We start from the raw sequence: 16221 nt of genomic DNA on the forward strand, positions 1-16221 counted from the left end.
ATATTGTAGAGAAGCTTTTTTCATTTGTTTATTTATTTAGAATAATAATTATAAATATATTTATATTTAAAGCAATTATTATATAATTAGTATTAATAAGACTCTAATTATAAATAAAGCTACATGCTCATAGATTTGTTTAAAATGTTTAATTATACCATTATTTTGTCACAATGCAGGGCCATTTAAAATGAAGTAGTGAAGGTAAACATGTTATTAAAAATACTGGTAACCAGTTGCAGGACCTAAAATATTTATTTCCTTGTACCATTCAGAATTCACAATTTATTATATATATATATATATATATATATATATATATATATATATATATATATATATATATATATATATATATATATATATATTTAAATCCTATATATATGCTATATATGCTTTTTATTATTTTCATCCTTTCCTCTGTTGCAAATCCTGATTCCTCTATTTAAAGCTAATCGCTTGACTTTGAACATATCATGTGTGAACCAGCGTTAATCAGAAACCACTCAAACACATTACCTTTAAATCGGTCGCTTTTGGCTACAGGGCAACACCTGAATAGGTTTGCTGACGAAGCGACTTGGTCAGTCTGATATGCAAATAAACCCACGTGACACCAATTTTACCGGTATCACGTGACCTTCTGGCAGCTTGCCCTCCGTGCTTGAGGGTTTTTTAAAGATGCTGCCCTGTCTGTTAATGTCACCACTTAGACAGAAGAGACGATAAACAAAGGACACAACACGGTAAGGACACGTTTCTGTTTTTAACGTTACGTTTAATAATAAGGAGGACTGGGCTGGTCGTGGTCCTATCAGCGAGGAGAGCTATCCTGATATAATTCAGTTTTAATGATTATTTCTCATATAGGCCTATGCATGAACCGAATGTGTTCAATATGTTCATTAGAAAGTGGAGCGGGGAATATCTCCGTGAAAGAGACGCGGTGCTCGTGTCTCAGATTCTGCTGTGCTCTTCGATAGAAAAACAGGATGTCGCTCCTCATCCTCCAATCGATTACAAAATGCTTTACGTTTCTTCCAGTTCCAGTCATTCACTATGCCAGATATACTTCAGGAACAATGGATTTATTAGAGTTATTCATTAGCTCATCGCTCCAAAATCTTTCTCACAGTAACTAAACGTTACAGGATACATTTTTGCTGTGACAACCTCAGCGTTAAGTCTACTATGTCATGTAGTTTCAGACAATTGTGCAGTTTTATTTGTTTATTTATTTTTGTGTCAGCCGATTAACATGCAATATAGGCTTTATCTTACTTTGTATAGAGCTCGATTTTTCTTTTCTTTACTTTAACGCGACTGAAGCGCGTCTTGTCGTGACAAAGAGGGTTGCCAAGTATGAACTTGTTTTGATCGCGGGGTGCCAAATTGATGTGTTTGTTTTTGAGTGTTTTTAAAGTGATTTTTAAAATCATCTCTTTTTTTCCTTTTCTTATTTTTTTTATTATACGCGTTTAGTTTCAAAAAACAAAATAAGATGTAGGTATTAAAAAGAATACCTACATAAGCAATGATTATCTAGCCTATGTGTTGAAAGAAAGTGTGTGTGTGTGTGTGTGTGTGTGTGTGTGTGTGTGTGTGTGTGTGTGTATATATATATATATATATATATATATATATAATTTTTTTTTTTTTTTTTTTTTTTTTTTTTTGAGAACAGTGCAAGATAATTAATGTAATTATGTACTATTTAAAAAAATAAAAAAAAATAAAAGCTTGATAAGGAATAACAAACAAACATTATCAAAAGGATGTATGTGAAACCACTCACTGTAATGGACCAGAATATAATTCTGATTATTTAATTTAGACATGAATGACAATGAGGCTGTAAGGACAGACAAACAGAACAGTCTGTCACTGGGTGTTGATCACGCAGCTGATGCAACATTGTAAATATATCCTTCCCAAAAAACAATTTTCGATTTCCGAAAGATCCTTTGTACAACACATATTCAAACACACATTGCATTGTTTGTACTACCAGTTAAACATTTATCTGTTTGGATTAAACATCTTATCTTGCGCTTTTATCAACCTGTATCAAATACTCACTTAAAAAAAAAAAGTAAAAAAAAAAATTAAAAGCTTGACAGGTTCCCACAAAAAATCTAACTCTACTCATTCAAAGTCAAAATTAAAATGATGTCATTGAGTTTCCAAGGCAATGATAGCGGACTGCCCTTTACCACTGTATACTGATGTGTCATGAGTGCAGATGTTTCTGTGAATGCTGCAGTTCTGGTAAAAAAGCCTCGGGGAAGGGATGCTCTCTGGGAGAATGTGGGAACAATTTAATTAGTGTTTGTTTAACAATTGCACGCTATATTATGTATTCATGTAAAATTATCTACCCTCCATTTGAAAGACAAGCAAAGGTGGACTGTTGGTTTTCAGACACTCTTAGTGTACTGAGTGTTGTACAAGGATGGATGTTGAAGTGAGTGGTTCAAGTCAAATAATCAGAGGAATGTGCAATCAGCTGTCCACAATAAGAGAGGTGGCAGCAGTGGACACATCATGCTTAATGATTTATAGAGGGTCAACAAACAGCAAGTCAGAAGTAAATTTGTGAATTTTTTTTTTCTCCTCATATTTAGAAACCCATAATAGACCTTTGAGCTCAGGATTAAATGTATCGTTTTCATTTTAAATTTTACATTTTCAGCTCCTGAGTGGGAGATGGGTAATGAATATGTTTGACCAAAGAAATACTTTCTTGTTAACGTTATCCCAATGATGTAATCTTCACACTAGCTCTTCATCAATTAGCAACAGCACGTTTTGCATGCATGTAGTATACTTTACTTATCACACTGGCCCATACTGACTTCACACTATCACTAGACATTGGAGGCCAGATGTGACTTTTTAATTATGTGTGGGGTTATTGCATGATCTCCAGTATTATCTTGCAGTAGCAAACAGGCACAAAATATTTCAACCCAAAAAGAATATCCTGTCAATATTCAGTCATCCTCGAGACCAAACCTGTTTGGCTTTCTTTCTACAGTGGAACACAAGACATTTTAAAGAATGTTTCTTAGAAGAACAGTTTTTTTTTTCTTTCTCTCTCGATGCATTGAGAGTCAGTGGGGTCCAAAACAACTCTGAACCCCATTTGTAGTGTTATTATTGTAATATTTTATTTATATACTGTTACAATATTTGTTAATATTTTGAATGTTGATATAGCTTTAGTTCATTAATTTTATAATTTGAATACTTTTTTTTGTTCTGTTAGTTGGCAGGTAATATTAGTTTTAAGTCTTTTGTTTACTGATGATATTTTATTCTTTTATTTATTTGTTTTTTATTTTATTATTTATGGTTTATTTCAATTTCCAAAAAAAAAAAAAAAAAGGTTTGGAATGACATGGGTGTGAGTGATGATGACAGAATATTTTTTTAAGCAACAGCTATTGTTCCTAATATAACTTATTTGCTCTCTGTCAGGTTGGATAAGATCAACAAGGGCCCCATCTGTCTCCGAGTGGCAACACGTACTCCTGTGGACAGGATGGAGAACGACTCTGAATCCAGAAAGCTGAACGGCCAGCCTGAGGATTCCACAGCCCTTTCAAAACCAAGAGAGAGCATGCAGCTCAAAAAGGAAATCTCTCTCCTGAACGGAGTCAGCCTCATCGTGGGAAACATGATTGGCTCAGGCATATTTGTGTCGCCAAAGGGCGTTCTGATGTACAGCGCCTCCTATGGACTGTCTCTTGTTATCTGGGCCATTGGTGGCATCTTTTCAGTAGTGGGTGCTCTCTGTTATGCAGAGCTGGGCACAACAATCACAAAGTCTGGTGCAAGCTACGCATATATCCTGGAGTCATTCGGAGGCTTCATAGCATTTATACGTCTGTGGACATCACTGCTTATCATCGAACCGACAAGCCAGGCTGTAATTGCCATAACTTTTGCCAACTACTTGGTTCAGCCACTCTTTCCCACCTGTGAGCCTCCATATTCTGCATCTCGGATTATTGCTGCTGCCTGTATTTGTGAGTAATGTGTACATGCTGTTCCTCTACACCCTTGTTTTTCACATTCTTCACATTTCTTGTCTATCTCACTCTGTTTCTTCGGTTTTCTCACCATGAGATCTGATAAGCTGTTGAGACCCATTAAGTTAATGAGTAACTTGTTTTTGAGTTCATGAAGCCCGTTCTTCTGGTTCTCTGGAGCCTCTCCTCATATTCCCGTTTCACTTGGATACCTTCAACAGCGTCATTAGACATGCCATTATAAAAGAGGAAAACGTTACAGTTGCCATGACTGCAATCAAACTTTTACTGCTCCCCACTGATCAGTTCATGTATTGATTTATTTTATTTTATATTGCCGTCTTATGGGATTAACTGATATTGTGTTGTTGTGGAAAAAAAACTGTCAGCATTTCATTGTAGTCATTCACTTTAAGGCTGGTATGCATTGCATCACTAGGCAACATACACTTGCAGACTTTGTAAATGGCTACAGAGGAAAAACTGAGCATCATGCACTGAAAGGCTGGAGATAAAGCACTACCAAACAAAACAAAAAAAAATACTACAGAGAAACGTGCACCTCTTTTCTAGGAGACTCACAACAAAGTAAAACAATGTTATCTTAATATGGCACAAAATATTAAACATGTTTGATCTCTGACTGGATGAAATTATAGTCTGAAGCTATAAAATAGTAGTCTGTTTCATCTCCGATTGCTTAAAGTCTGCAGACTGACATTCAGCAACTAGTGTTGATTCATCCAGACTGCAAATAGGGGAACAAATCTGTGCAAAATCTGCGTAGAGTTTTCCTGCCTTAACTAGTCAGAGTACTTGTCAACATATGTATTCTTATGCTAATATGCTTACTGTTCATTATATTGCAGGCCTGCTGACCTTTATTAATTCCGCTTATGTCAAGTGGGGTACCAGGGTGCAGGATGTCTTCACTTATGCCAAAGTTCTGGCCCTCATCGTCATTATCATCACAGGGATAGTGAAACTGTGCCAAGGTAAAAAATGCACTTTTTTTTAAAGATGTTTTTGCAAATGTTTTGATTGTTTGTGTCCAGGCCAAATGTTGCTCTCTGACTTTAGTCTTTGCAACTTTAAAGATCTTCTTTATACATCAAGAGCTTGTAACACACCAAAGAGAAAGGACCAATTTAAATCGCATCATTTGACCCCTTTAAATTATATTTCCTTAGTTTATTTAACAGGGACAGTGCATACTAATAAGCATAACTTTTACATGTGCAAGAATTAGCCTAAAGGTTATTTTTCTTTTGTATTCGCTGAGCAGAATGTACAAACATCAGTCATGCTAAAAGAAAAGCACAATACATCATGCATTCACACACATACTGATCTTGAAAAGTTGTTCATCATTATAGTATTTTGTAATGTTTCTCACACAGGTTTCACAATGAACTTTGAGGATTCTTTCCAAGGCTCATCTCGTGACCCAGGAGATATCGCTTTGGCCTTGTACTCGGCTCTTTTCTCGTACTCAGGCTGGGACACACTTAACTTTGTCACAGAAGAGATTAAGAACCCTGAAAGGTACTTCTTTGAGACAAACTTGATCCTCAGTTCCTGTACCTGTTGTGAAGATACAGTATGTAAAAATAGGTATTCATAAGATGGCTAACACATCTGTCCATGCATGTCCCAGGAACCTTCCTCTCTCCATTGCAATCTCCATGCCGATTGTTACGATAATCTACATCCTAACAAATGTGGCCTATTATGCTGTGCTGGACATGAGTGCCATCCTCGCCAGTGATGCTGTCGCTGTGGTGAGTTCATGTGACTGTCATAATAGTTGTGTCCCAAATCACATACCTTTTCTATGCACTATTCTATGACGTTTTGTAATATAAATAATGTGACTAGTGCATTCACACTGGAAATTCGAAAAAAAAAAGTGCATTTTACACACGGATGATGCACTCAAATAACCGAAAAAACTAAGTGTGGAATGTTGCACACTTCATGCACTCAAGTGTCACAGATTTATTTACGTAAGGAAGGGGGACGGGCCATCAGACTCTGATTATAAATGACAAAATAACCTTATATAATTCATACACTAAATGGTTGAGTACATAGTGCATAGTGTATAGTGCATCATTTGGGACGAAACTAGAGTTTGTAGAGTCCATAGTGTAATGGCTAATGTTTCCTAATTGTCCCACAGACGTTTGCAGACCACACTCTGGGAGTGATGAGTTGGACTATCCCTATTGCGGTTGCTTTATCTTGTTACGGAGGTCTTAATTCTTCCATCATTGCTGCATCCAGGTCGGTCTGAAGCTTGATGTCTACATAGCATCACAGAACACTAGCTGTAGTCTTTTCTCTCATGTTTTTCTTGCATTTTGAAAATGGCCATCTACAATTGCACTGGCTTTATGTATGAAATGTATGAAACTCATTTTCATACAATCTTGATGTTTTGTATCTTTTGTCTTTTTTCCGTGCACTTGTGCATTTGGTTTGCTTAATTGATTTGAATTCTTAGTCCTTTTAAGTACAATGTTATTTTAATATCATTGATACTATTGTAGATTGGATTATATTTCAAATTAGTTGTTTGGTTTTAATTAAATTTAAAAGTTTTAGTAGTTTTGTTTCTTTTGTAATTTTTATTAGTTTTTACTTGTCTGTACTTAAAGCTGCAGTCTGTAACTTTTGACGCTCTAGCGGTTCATAAACAGAACTGCTTGCGTCTTGCGGAAGAACATTGTAGCCGGAGCTACTTCTCTCTGTTTATCTCTATGAAGAATCACAAAGGTACTGGGTTACTCCGCCGCGCTATCCCCGAAGCAATCTAAAATAGTCCGAATATAAATACTTATTATAGGTGATTCAGGACAAGCCAAAAACACGGTTTGGAAAATGGATTCATGGTGTACTCACTTATTATATACATTTTGTAAATTTTGAGCACAAAAAAAAGTTACAGACCGCAGCTCTGATTGGTTGTTTCTTACCGGGAGCTGTGTATTTCTGCAAATGGCAATAAGACCACTGGGAGGAGCCAGAGGAGCTTGAGTTTTTTTTCCACAGATTATCTGTCTCATATTCTACTGTCAGGACATAATGACAGGTTTAACAAATATGTAAAAATATATTTTTACAAAAGTTACCTACTGCAGCTTTAATTAACAATTAAAATCTGCACACGTGACGGCAATAGATGGGTGCGTACGAGACCAAGACCAACAAGGTCAAAAACTAGAAAGCAAAAATCAAATGCTGCACACTATGCAAAAAATCAAATTATTTATTAATAATAAAAAAAAAAATCCTGATGAAAGTCATACAAACGAAACGTAGTCATTAATAATTAGTTTTTTTAGTTTTTGCATAGTGTGTGTGGGATTTGTTTATTGCTTATTAATGTCTGTACTGAAATATGTATTTATTTCAGTTTGAATTATTTTAGCACATCAAGTTAAACTAAATTAATTATTGCCAAGGCAACATTTTTTTTTTTTAAATTACATAGTTACAACTTCGTTTTTTTTTATTTCAGTTCGAGTTTATGAAGTAACTTTTTTTTTTTTTTTTTTTTTTTTTTTTTTTTATGCTTTTAATTAACTATAATAATCCTGATTAGGTGCATTTCAGATAACGCGCATACATTTGAATAAAGAGTGGATCTCTTGCTGCTGCAGGTTGTTCTTCGTGGGAGCTCGAGAAGGTCATCTTCCAGATGCTTTGTCTATGATTCACGTGCAGAGATTCACACCGGTTCCAGCTCTGCTATTTAACGCAAGTGCATCTTTTTAGTCAATATGATTTCCTGTGAATTTTTCTCCTTTTTAAAAATATTTAAATTTAATATACAAATATAATAATAAAACCAGTGTTAAATTATCTATTTATATATATATATATATATATATATATATATATATATATACCTTTTATTATTATGAGTTGTTTTGTTTTTATTTCCTCTTATATACTTAATTTAGCTCTAGAGACAGATGCAGTTGTAGAATCTCTAAGTCTTGGACATTTAATGTTTTCTGTCTCCATCTAGTGGACCAAATCACTTAGCTTGTGCTTTCTGTCTGCAGTGTGCCATGGCTCTGATCTATCTTACAGTGGAGGATGTTTTCCAGTTGATTAACTATTACAGCTTCAGTTACTGGTTTTTCGTTGGCCTGTCTATTGCCGGGCAGATCTACCTTCGCTGGAAAGAGCCAGACAGGCCCAGACCACTGAAGGTGAGGACATAGAGAGATTGTACAGATGAAAAAACTAAAGTGCACTTTTAAAAATAACATGCAAAAAGTGTGTGTGAACAAGTAAACCCATTACAAACAGCTCTACCGTTATATTCACTACAGTTCAACAGCTTGGAGTCTGCACTTTTTTTTTATATACTTGTATTTAGGATTAAGAACCATTTAACAAGGCTATTAAATTAATAAAAGGTGAATGTAAAGACATCTACATTGTTACAAAAGATTGAGTTTCCACCTTAATATCAGGTGCAATTTTGTGACACTGCGTGTGAATTAATGTTGCTTTCCTCTCTTCTTTGTGCATACAGTTGAGTCTGCTGTATCCCATCATCTTCTGCATGTGTGTTGTGTTCTTGGTGGCTGTGCCACTGTATTCTGACACACTCAACTCACTCATCGGAATTGCTATTGCCCTCTCTGGAGTGCCTGTTTACTTCTTGGGTATCTATCTTCCAGAGTCCAAGCGCCCGCCCATCATCACTAAACTGTTACGTAAGTACCATAGCCTTAATTTATCCTTTAACTACACTGATTTACAACCAAAACGACATTGACAGTGATGCTTTTTAATGTGTCTCCCTTACACAGGTGCCATCACCCGTTTCACCCAGTTCACCTGCTTTTGTGTGCTCACCGAGTTAGACACCGTTGATTAAAACACTTGCACCCCCTTGACACAAACCCACTGGTATGGGGAGAGGAAACCAATATCTGGAGAAACTGGAAAAATATCCTCCAAACTTTTAAAGACACAGATGCACTCTTAATGTCACTGCATTGGATTCTTCTTTTTATTGATTATAAAAGGGTTAAGGTCATGGTGCACTGAATATTAGAGATATGACCTTAAGAACTATATGACGTGGAAATGAAGGCCATTTCAAAGCTCTGGGTCATAATGGTACCGGAGAGATCATGATGCAAAAACACCATCTGTATGTCCGTCAGAGAAATGAGTACATAAACAGGATGCAGTGGTTTGGGTGTGCCTTTATGAAGAACATGGCCAAGAATTTGATGATGTTTATGTAACATTTTTGCCCCCTGCCGCCTTTTTTTTTCTTCTTTTTATCAAATGGTTTTTATTTTAGAATCTGTTTTTTTAAATGTCTGTCAATTTATTTATCTCTTTTTTTTTTTTTTTTTTTTAAGTGAAGGAGATTTTATTTTTTCATCTTCCTTCCTGGGATTTACTTTGGCACAACTGTGTCAGTCCTCTTCTAGTATTTAAAGTGTTCCGTCTCGGCTGCTATGCTTCTTTACATATAGTGAAGCATCACGTGTTCACTTGTGGAAGAAGTTAGATAAGAATAAAGAGGAACAGGATTCATACACCCCAATAAATTTCCATGAATTTTTCATGACTTTTGAGTCATGACCTAATCTTCCATTATTTTACAAATATGTCATGTAATAGAAGAATAAAAATCTATTATCTGTTCTTGAATTCTGTTAACTTCAATTTAAACTTGAAAAAAAGTGTCCCAAATAATTTATATTACAATACTAAGTGTAAGTGTCATGGAAATTGCTCTTGAATCATTCAGTTATCATAAAATCATCCAAAGTATCCATTGGCCAGACAAGGAATACATTGTTACTGGTGAAAATCCCAGTAATCTCATTATGGAAGTCCAGATGTGATTCTGTTGTAGCATGAAAAACACTGAACAGCTTTCCAAATATTGTCATTTGCATTTGTGTACAAGTTTTTATTAATTTATTTGATATTATATCAGTAAAACTTACATACACACGCTAGACAAGAACTGATTGAATAAATAATTTATGGTATTTTCAGTTTAATTCTGAAGTCTTTATTGTTTTTTTTATACACATCTACATATTTACAGGTATTTTGTTTCTCACCCCTTAGATTTACAAACAAACATACAAACACTACACACACAACTGACAACACAAAGCACCCCACACTTACACAAACTCAAAAGATCACCATTTTCTCTCCATACTATCTTCACCTCAAATAATCGCAAAATATTGCAAATAGTAAATCACTCGTCTCATTAACACACAAGTCAAAGCAACCCACACAAGGACACACACATGGGCTACCACACACACACATTCAGTTTTGACGAAAGAACATACAGCTTCACTCAACACGCGTCAGTAAAAATGGCCTCTCTCATGCTCGTACCCACACACAGAGGCTCTCAGTCAGAATCATGACTCTCTCGTTCCTCCTCATCTCGGTCATTCTCCAACTCCTCAATCATGTCCGGCTGGTACCGTTCCCAGCTCCTCCTGCTGTACGAGTGCTCCTCACTCCAGCAACCTGGAGAGAATAATACATTAGATACGATGATATTTAACCTGCGCTTAAGGTCTGTGTTGAGGACATAGTCTTCAGAAAAAAAAAAAAAAAGAGGACTAGGAAAGCTTCAGGCCCAGGCAGTGTTTCACCTGCCCGTCTAAAACTCTGCTGACCATCTGGCCCACATTTTCACACAGACCTTCAACAGATCTCTGGAGCAGTGTGAAGTTCCCTGCTGCTGTTTCGTTTTGATTTTACATCCAGACAAAAGTCAGGCGGTGTGTAAAATTTACAATCTCCGCATCAAATATTTAAAGAACACACACATATGCTGCGCTTTACAGCTCCACGGCCACAATCAAAGCAGCTGTGCGCGCCATGTTTCAGAAGCGTCTCTTCGTGCTGCTTTGCTGAGGTAAGGTGACCATTATGTCCTCTCTATGGACCTTGAAAAATGAATCCAACAGGGATTTCTTAATAGCCCAAAATGTCCGGGATTCAGCTTTTACTTTCTACAATTGCCATTCATTGTTTGCATATTTGTATTAGATCCCTGAAGACGACGTGTCCAGTGCTGCCCACTTCCTCCCAAAATATTCTAACATTTTTGTGCATCAGGGGGCCATGCAGGGGTGTGTGTGTGTTTGTGTGTGTGTGTGTGTGCGCTCACGTTCTTCACACAGTTCTTCATGTTCCTTCATATTCATGTTTTTCATTGATATTAAGCAAATGTAATTATTTTATTCAGACCAAAATGTTATAACATTGTATGTTACAATTTTTACTTTAACTGTGAACCTTTAAAGCAGGGTCTAAAAATATAGACCCGTTTATAATAGCTTACGTTTAATTTAAAGAATCCAGCAAGCACTTTATTTTCCACCCTTTACTCATACTGCACAAAAACTGGATCAATGATGTTGAATGTTATGGACTAATTAATCCAAACGCAGATCCCACTGTGTTCTGGTTAAATAACGTTTTTTTTTTAAAGGTTTGCATATGTTGAAGTGTTCTTAACAGCCTTCCTAAAATCATCCTATTCCTAAAATAGCAAACATCTCAATATATCGCCTTGCTTACAGTATCGCAATGTATTGCAACATACTGTATATCGCAATTCCCTGTATCTTGATATGTATCGTATCACCAGATTCTTGCTGACACATGGCCCGAAACAAAAATATTTAAAAATGATGGGCCTGAGAGAAACAAATATAATAGCTTAGATATATGACCTCCATAACGCTCCTCTGCATCACTGTCATCCTCACTGCTCTCATCTGGGTAATCATTTCTCCAGTTGGTTTCAGCGTTCTCATCATCCTCATCTTCATACACCTCCACCTCCCAGGCCACTTCATCAGGGACCTGTGTATTTGAAAAGTAAAAATGTGTCAAAGAGATTGTCTACTAACCATGGTTATTATCATTAAGATTTATTAAAACTAAAAAAAAAAAAAAAAAAAAAAAAACTAAATTATGACAAAACATGTAACTAAAATTGAAAAAATATAAGAAAAAAAAAGAGAAGCTAATACAAAAATATAATATAATTATATAAATAGAATAACCCTACAACTAACCAGCTCTCCCTCTTGTGTGTAGGGTCTGACAGACAGAATGTCTTGGATCCAGCCTGGTGCGGCCGTCTCCTGGTAGTACAAGTCATACACGTAATCGTCCTCTTTCTCTCGATGTTCAGAACCGAGCCCATCTCCCGACACGCTCAGCTTCTCACGAATCATCTTCACAGAGTTACACAGGATTGTCTCCGGGTCAGACACAGTCTGGGGAAAAAGAACAATTATACTTTTGGTCAGTTTAATAAGGAGATTTAAAAAAAAAACCTGCGATATGACGATTCTTGATCGTGGACGATAAAAATGTCTACACAATCTGCTTTTGAAGAAACATTGTAGTATCGAGCTAAAGCGCACATTTAAGTAACTTGACTAACTCAAATGTAACATTTTCAATCGTGAGAATAATCAGCAAAATAACTCCTTTGGTGTGTTTCTTCTGGGTTTCTTTGTGTTTGCTGTTATGCTCAATTGTTCAGCCTATATTTGTTATTATTATTGAGAACATTACATACATAAAGAAGGTTGTTCGACCTGTATTCTGCTAGCGTTACTGCGTTTCTGTCTGATGACGCAGTAACTATCGGTTAATCTTTGGTCTGTTTAATGATTTTAAACTGTTATTAGTTCCATCAGACTGGAGATAATTTAGTGGCGATGTGACCAAAAATTTGTACGAATTTAAGACATTTTAAGGACCTGCGGACACCCTGGGAAACATAGTCTATATAGTGTTTTATTTTTATATTTGTTCACTCAATTTCTTGAATGCTCCTGCTGAATACACCTATGGTACCTAAAAATAAAACACTGTTTGATTTATTTGAATGTGTATCTTTGTTCATTTTTAAATACCAAAGATTAAAGGATTTTTATCTTCGCCCCCTTAGCCTAAATATCCACCTTTATTTTTAATATATTTTGTTAACTTTAAAGACTTTTTTCTTTATAATAGGGAAATTCATTTGGCTGTAATGCTCAGACAACTTGCAAAATAGTAAAACCAACATGACAAAAAAATCATGATATTTTTGCCTTATCACCCACCCTGAACATAAGTTGAGGCTTTTGAAGACCAGTGTAAATTGTGCAGACATATTTCTAACAAAATTAATTGATAAAAACTTGTGAACATTATCTCAAAAGAGTTGGAGAGGTTATATACAAAAAAAATATCCAAGATGTATACTACTGGAAGTTGACTGAGAAAAAATGTTTTACTTTACCTTGCCAGGCATCTTAACATCCTCCTCTTCATGCACAATATCAAACACTTGCACCTCTCCCAAAGACAGGCCGTCGTGGCTCTCTGTTTGCCTGTCGTTGTTCTCCTCTCCTCCTCTTGCCGGAGCAGGCTCTGCCGGTAGTCCGGCCCGGTGGCTGGACAGGATCCGGTACCGTTCCTCTCGCCTGGTGCTCCATTTGACACTGCGCAGATCACCGATGATCCTCTGAGTGCTTCCTTGGGATGGCCGCAAGGCATGATGGGCGAGACGTGGCCGAGCCATAGCCTCACGGACATGTGGCTGTACCGGAGCATCCTGTAAAGAAAACGGACATATATAACACTATAAAAGCCAATGACAATAAAACAGACAGGAATTATGATCATACAGATTTAAAGTAGTAATTAATAGTAATTAAAACCCTTTACAACAATGGAAGCGCTTCGATTATATTATAGCATGGCACTTAGAGGTTTAGTTTATCTAGAAGAGTCAGACAAGGGTGTCCTATTTCTTCTTTGAGTGAAGCTACTGTCAGTTTTTGTTGGTGAAGGCGGTATTCGGGTTATCTGTATAGCGGATCGAGAAATATTTATTTTGTTTCCCAAATTAATTGTATAAAACTTTTCTCTGAAGCTTCAGGTCTTAATCTAAACATAAGTAAATGTAAATTAGGAGCTTGTGACAGTTTTATATGTGGTGTCTTATTGGAACAATTTGGTTGACCATAATGATTGGAAAAAAAGGTATGGACTATTATATATTGAAATATATAAATACTAACAGTGTTACAGAAATCTCTTACTCTTACACAGATTTAATCCATCTAAAGTGTTTTTGAAAAACTTTAAATCAGTCATAGATACAAGCCGTTCTTTCTGTGGTGCCCCTAATGAAACTGATATTCATATCTTCTGCGATTTTCCTCACACACAGCTATTTTGGATTTAATTTTCTAATGTTATCTTTGACAATGTGCTTCCGGGTTCTCTTAGTTTTTTTAAGGATGTGCTATTTGGCTTCTTTAATACACAAAAAGAACAACTTAAGGAATGCTTTATAATTAACCCATTATTACTTGTATTCAAAAACATCATATTCACCAAAGTTAATAAAAAAAGAGGTTAACGGTATATTACACTATTTCATCTTCCAAAAATCTAAAGCCTATAAAACAGCAGACTTGTTTGCTTTTGTCCAGATTATTTATTTATTTAATTATGTATTGTTATATACACATGTATAAACGATGCTTTGCTTGTAATGTCACTTCTTTATAAGCAATTTTCTTATTTCTGTACTTATATCTTTGGTACCTTGGTGTAATTAACTAATAATAATAATAATAATAATAATAATAATAATAATAAATAAATAAATAAATATCACCAAACATGATACAGTCTCACAGACAGCTCGTGTCTCCGTTCAGACAGTACCTGTGACACCACGGTGGCCACTAGTTTGAACACGGAGTTCTCGATCTTTGGCTCCTGTGGCTCTGGTTCACTCTCCTCGCGGGGCTGAGCCGCTGTGGCCTCCGGACGGATCCGCTTACAGGCCAGCAGCAGCGCGTCCGCCGGGTCGGTGCCTCTCTTCCTCTTCACCCGCAGGATGGTCGTGCTCGGGTCCATTTCGGGTATGGTGTATCACCAGAGAGCGATTTTAGATGACAGACAAACAAGTACAGGTACCTGCCAATGACAACAACAACCTACCCTGTAGCCTTTCTTTCTTCCTTTTCACTCGTTTTTCTCCTTTGGCGGTTTTCTCTTCCGTGTTCGTCATATCATGGACCAGTAGCGCCTCGCTGCGGTGTGGAGTTTCTTAAACCTGCGCTTCACTAAATTGTTACCATTAGCCGCCTGCAGAGGTCGCGGTCTAATTGGGTTTAATTAAATTAATTAAAGATTGGCGAAAAGAGGCCACTTGAAATCATTGGATTAGCTACTGTTTTTGTTTATTATAATTTTTGTTTATTATAATATTTTGTTTATTTTAACGTACTTCAATTAAGGGCTATATGCTTATTTTATAATAATAACTGATAATTGTTAATAACATTTCATAACAGCAGATTTTTTTCATCACGATATACATTCTATTTAATTTGATTTATAAAATAAAAAACTGACTGTAAGTTAGCTTTCACCCCCAAATGTTAGAGAAAATAACTTTTATCAACCACAATTAAAAAAAAAATCCCTTGGCAGAACAAGTCCATGAACAAATATAGATATATATATATAGGGCTTAAGGTGCTGTAGGGAACTTTTGTAATTTTTTAAATATTTATTAAACCTGTCATTATGTCCTGACAGTAGAATATGAGACAGATAATTTGTGAAAAAAATCAAGCTCCTCTGGCTCCTCCCAGTGGTCCTATTGCTATTTGCAGAAAGTCATGCGCTCCCGGTAAAAATCAACCAATCAGAGCTGCGGTTCGTAACTTTGTTTGTGTTCAAAATGTAGAAAAATTAACATAATAAGCGAGTACACCATGAATCCATTTTCCAAACCGTGTTTTTAGCTTGTCCTGAATCACTAGGGTGCACCTATAATAAGTGTTTATATTCGGACTATTTTAGATTGCTTCGGGGGTACTGTGACGGAGTAACCCAGTATCTTTGTGATTCTTCATAGACATAAACAGAGAGAAGTAGCTCCGGCTACAATGTTCTTCCGCAAGACGCAAGCAGTTCTGTTTATTAACCGCTAGAGCGTCAAAAGTTCCCTACTGCAGCTTTGAGGCGCTGCCAGAGCTTCATCCCTTATATCATTACAAGACGTACAGTACAGACCAAAAGTTTGGAAACATTACTATTTTTAATGTTTTTGAAAGAAGTTTCTTCTGCT

The 16221-nt window shown here is 36.1% G+C and overlaps 2 protein-coding genes across 2 annotated transcripts; one reads left to right on the top strand and one right to left on the bottom strand.

The window, feature by feature from the left end:
• The first annotated feature begins 592 nt into the window (after positions 1-592).
• Positions 593-10084, top strand: LOC128017024 (Y+L amino acid transporter 2). The gene is made up of 10 exons (XM_052602075.1): positions 593-746; positions 3481-4031; positions 4904-5029; positions 5435-5579; positions 5692-5815; positions 6217-6320; positions 7700-7796; positions 8108-8257; positions 8587-8770; positions 8867-10084. Exons 2-10 carry the CDS (start codon positions 3545-3547, stop codon positions 8932-8934), a joined length of 1485 nt encoding a protein of 494 aa, XP_052458035.1. The 5' UTR covers positions 593-746; positions 3481-3544; the 3' UTR covers positions 8935-10084.
• LOC128017025 (probable RNA polymerase II nuclear localization protein SLC7A6OS) lies at positions 10073-15169 on the bottom strand. The gene is made up of 5 exons (XM_052602076.1): positions 14805-15169; positions 13366-13680; positions 12143-12346; positions 11795-11927; positions 10073-10577 (listed from the first exon to the last, which is right to left on the bottom strand). The coding sequence occupies exons 1-5, from the start codon at positions 14997-14999 to the stop codon at positions 10456-10458; spliced, it is 969 nt and encodes a 322-aa protein (XP_052458036.1). The 5' UTR covers positions 15000-15169; the 3' UTR covers positions 10073-10455.
• Between the last annotated feature and the right edge of the window lie 1052 nt (positions 15170-16221).

The sequence above is a fragment of the Carassius gibelio genome, chromosome A7 (genome assembly GCF_023724105.1).
Source record: "Carassius gibelio isolate Cgi1373 ecotype wild population from Czech Republic chromosome A7, carGib1.2-hapl.c, whole genome shotgun sequence".
In the NCBI taxonomy this organism is placed as follows: Eukaryota; Metazoa; Chordata; class Actinopteri; order Cypriniformes; family Cyprinidae; genus Carassius; species Carassius gibelio.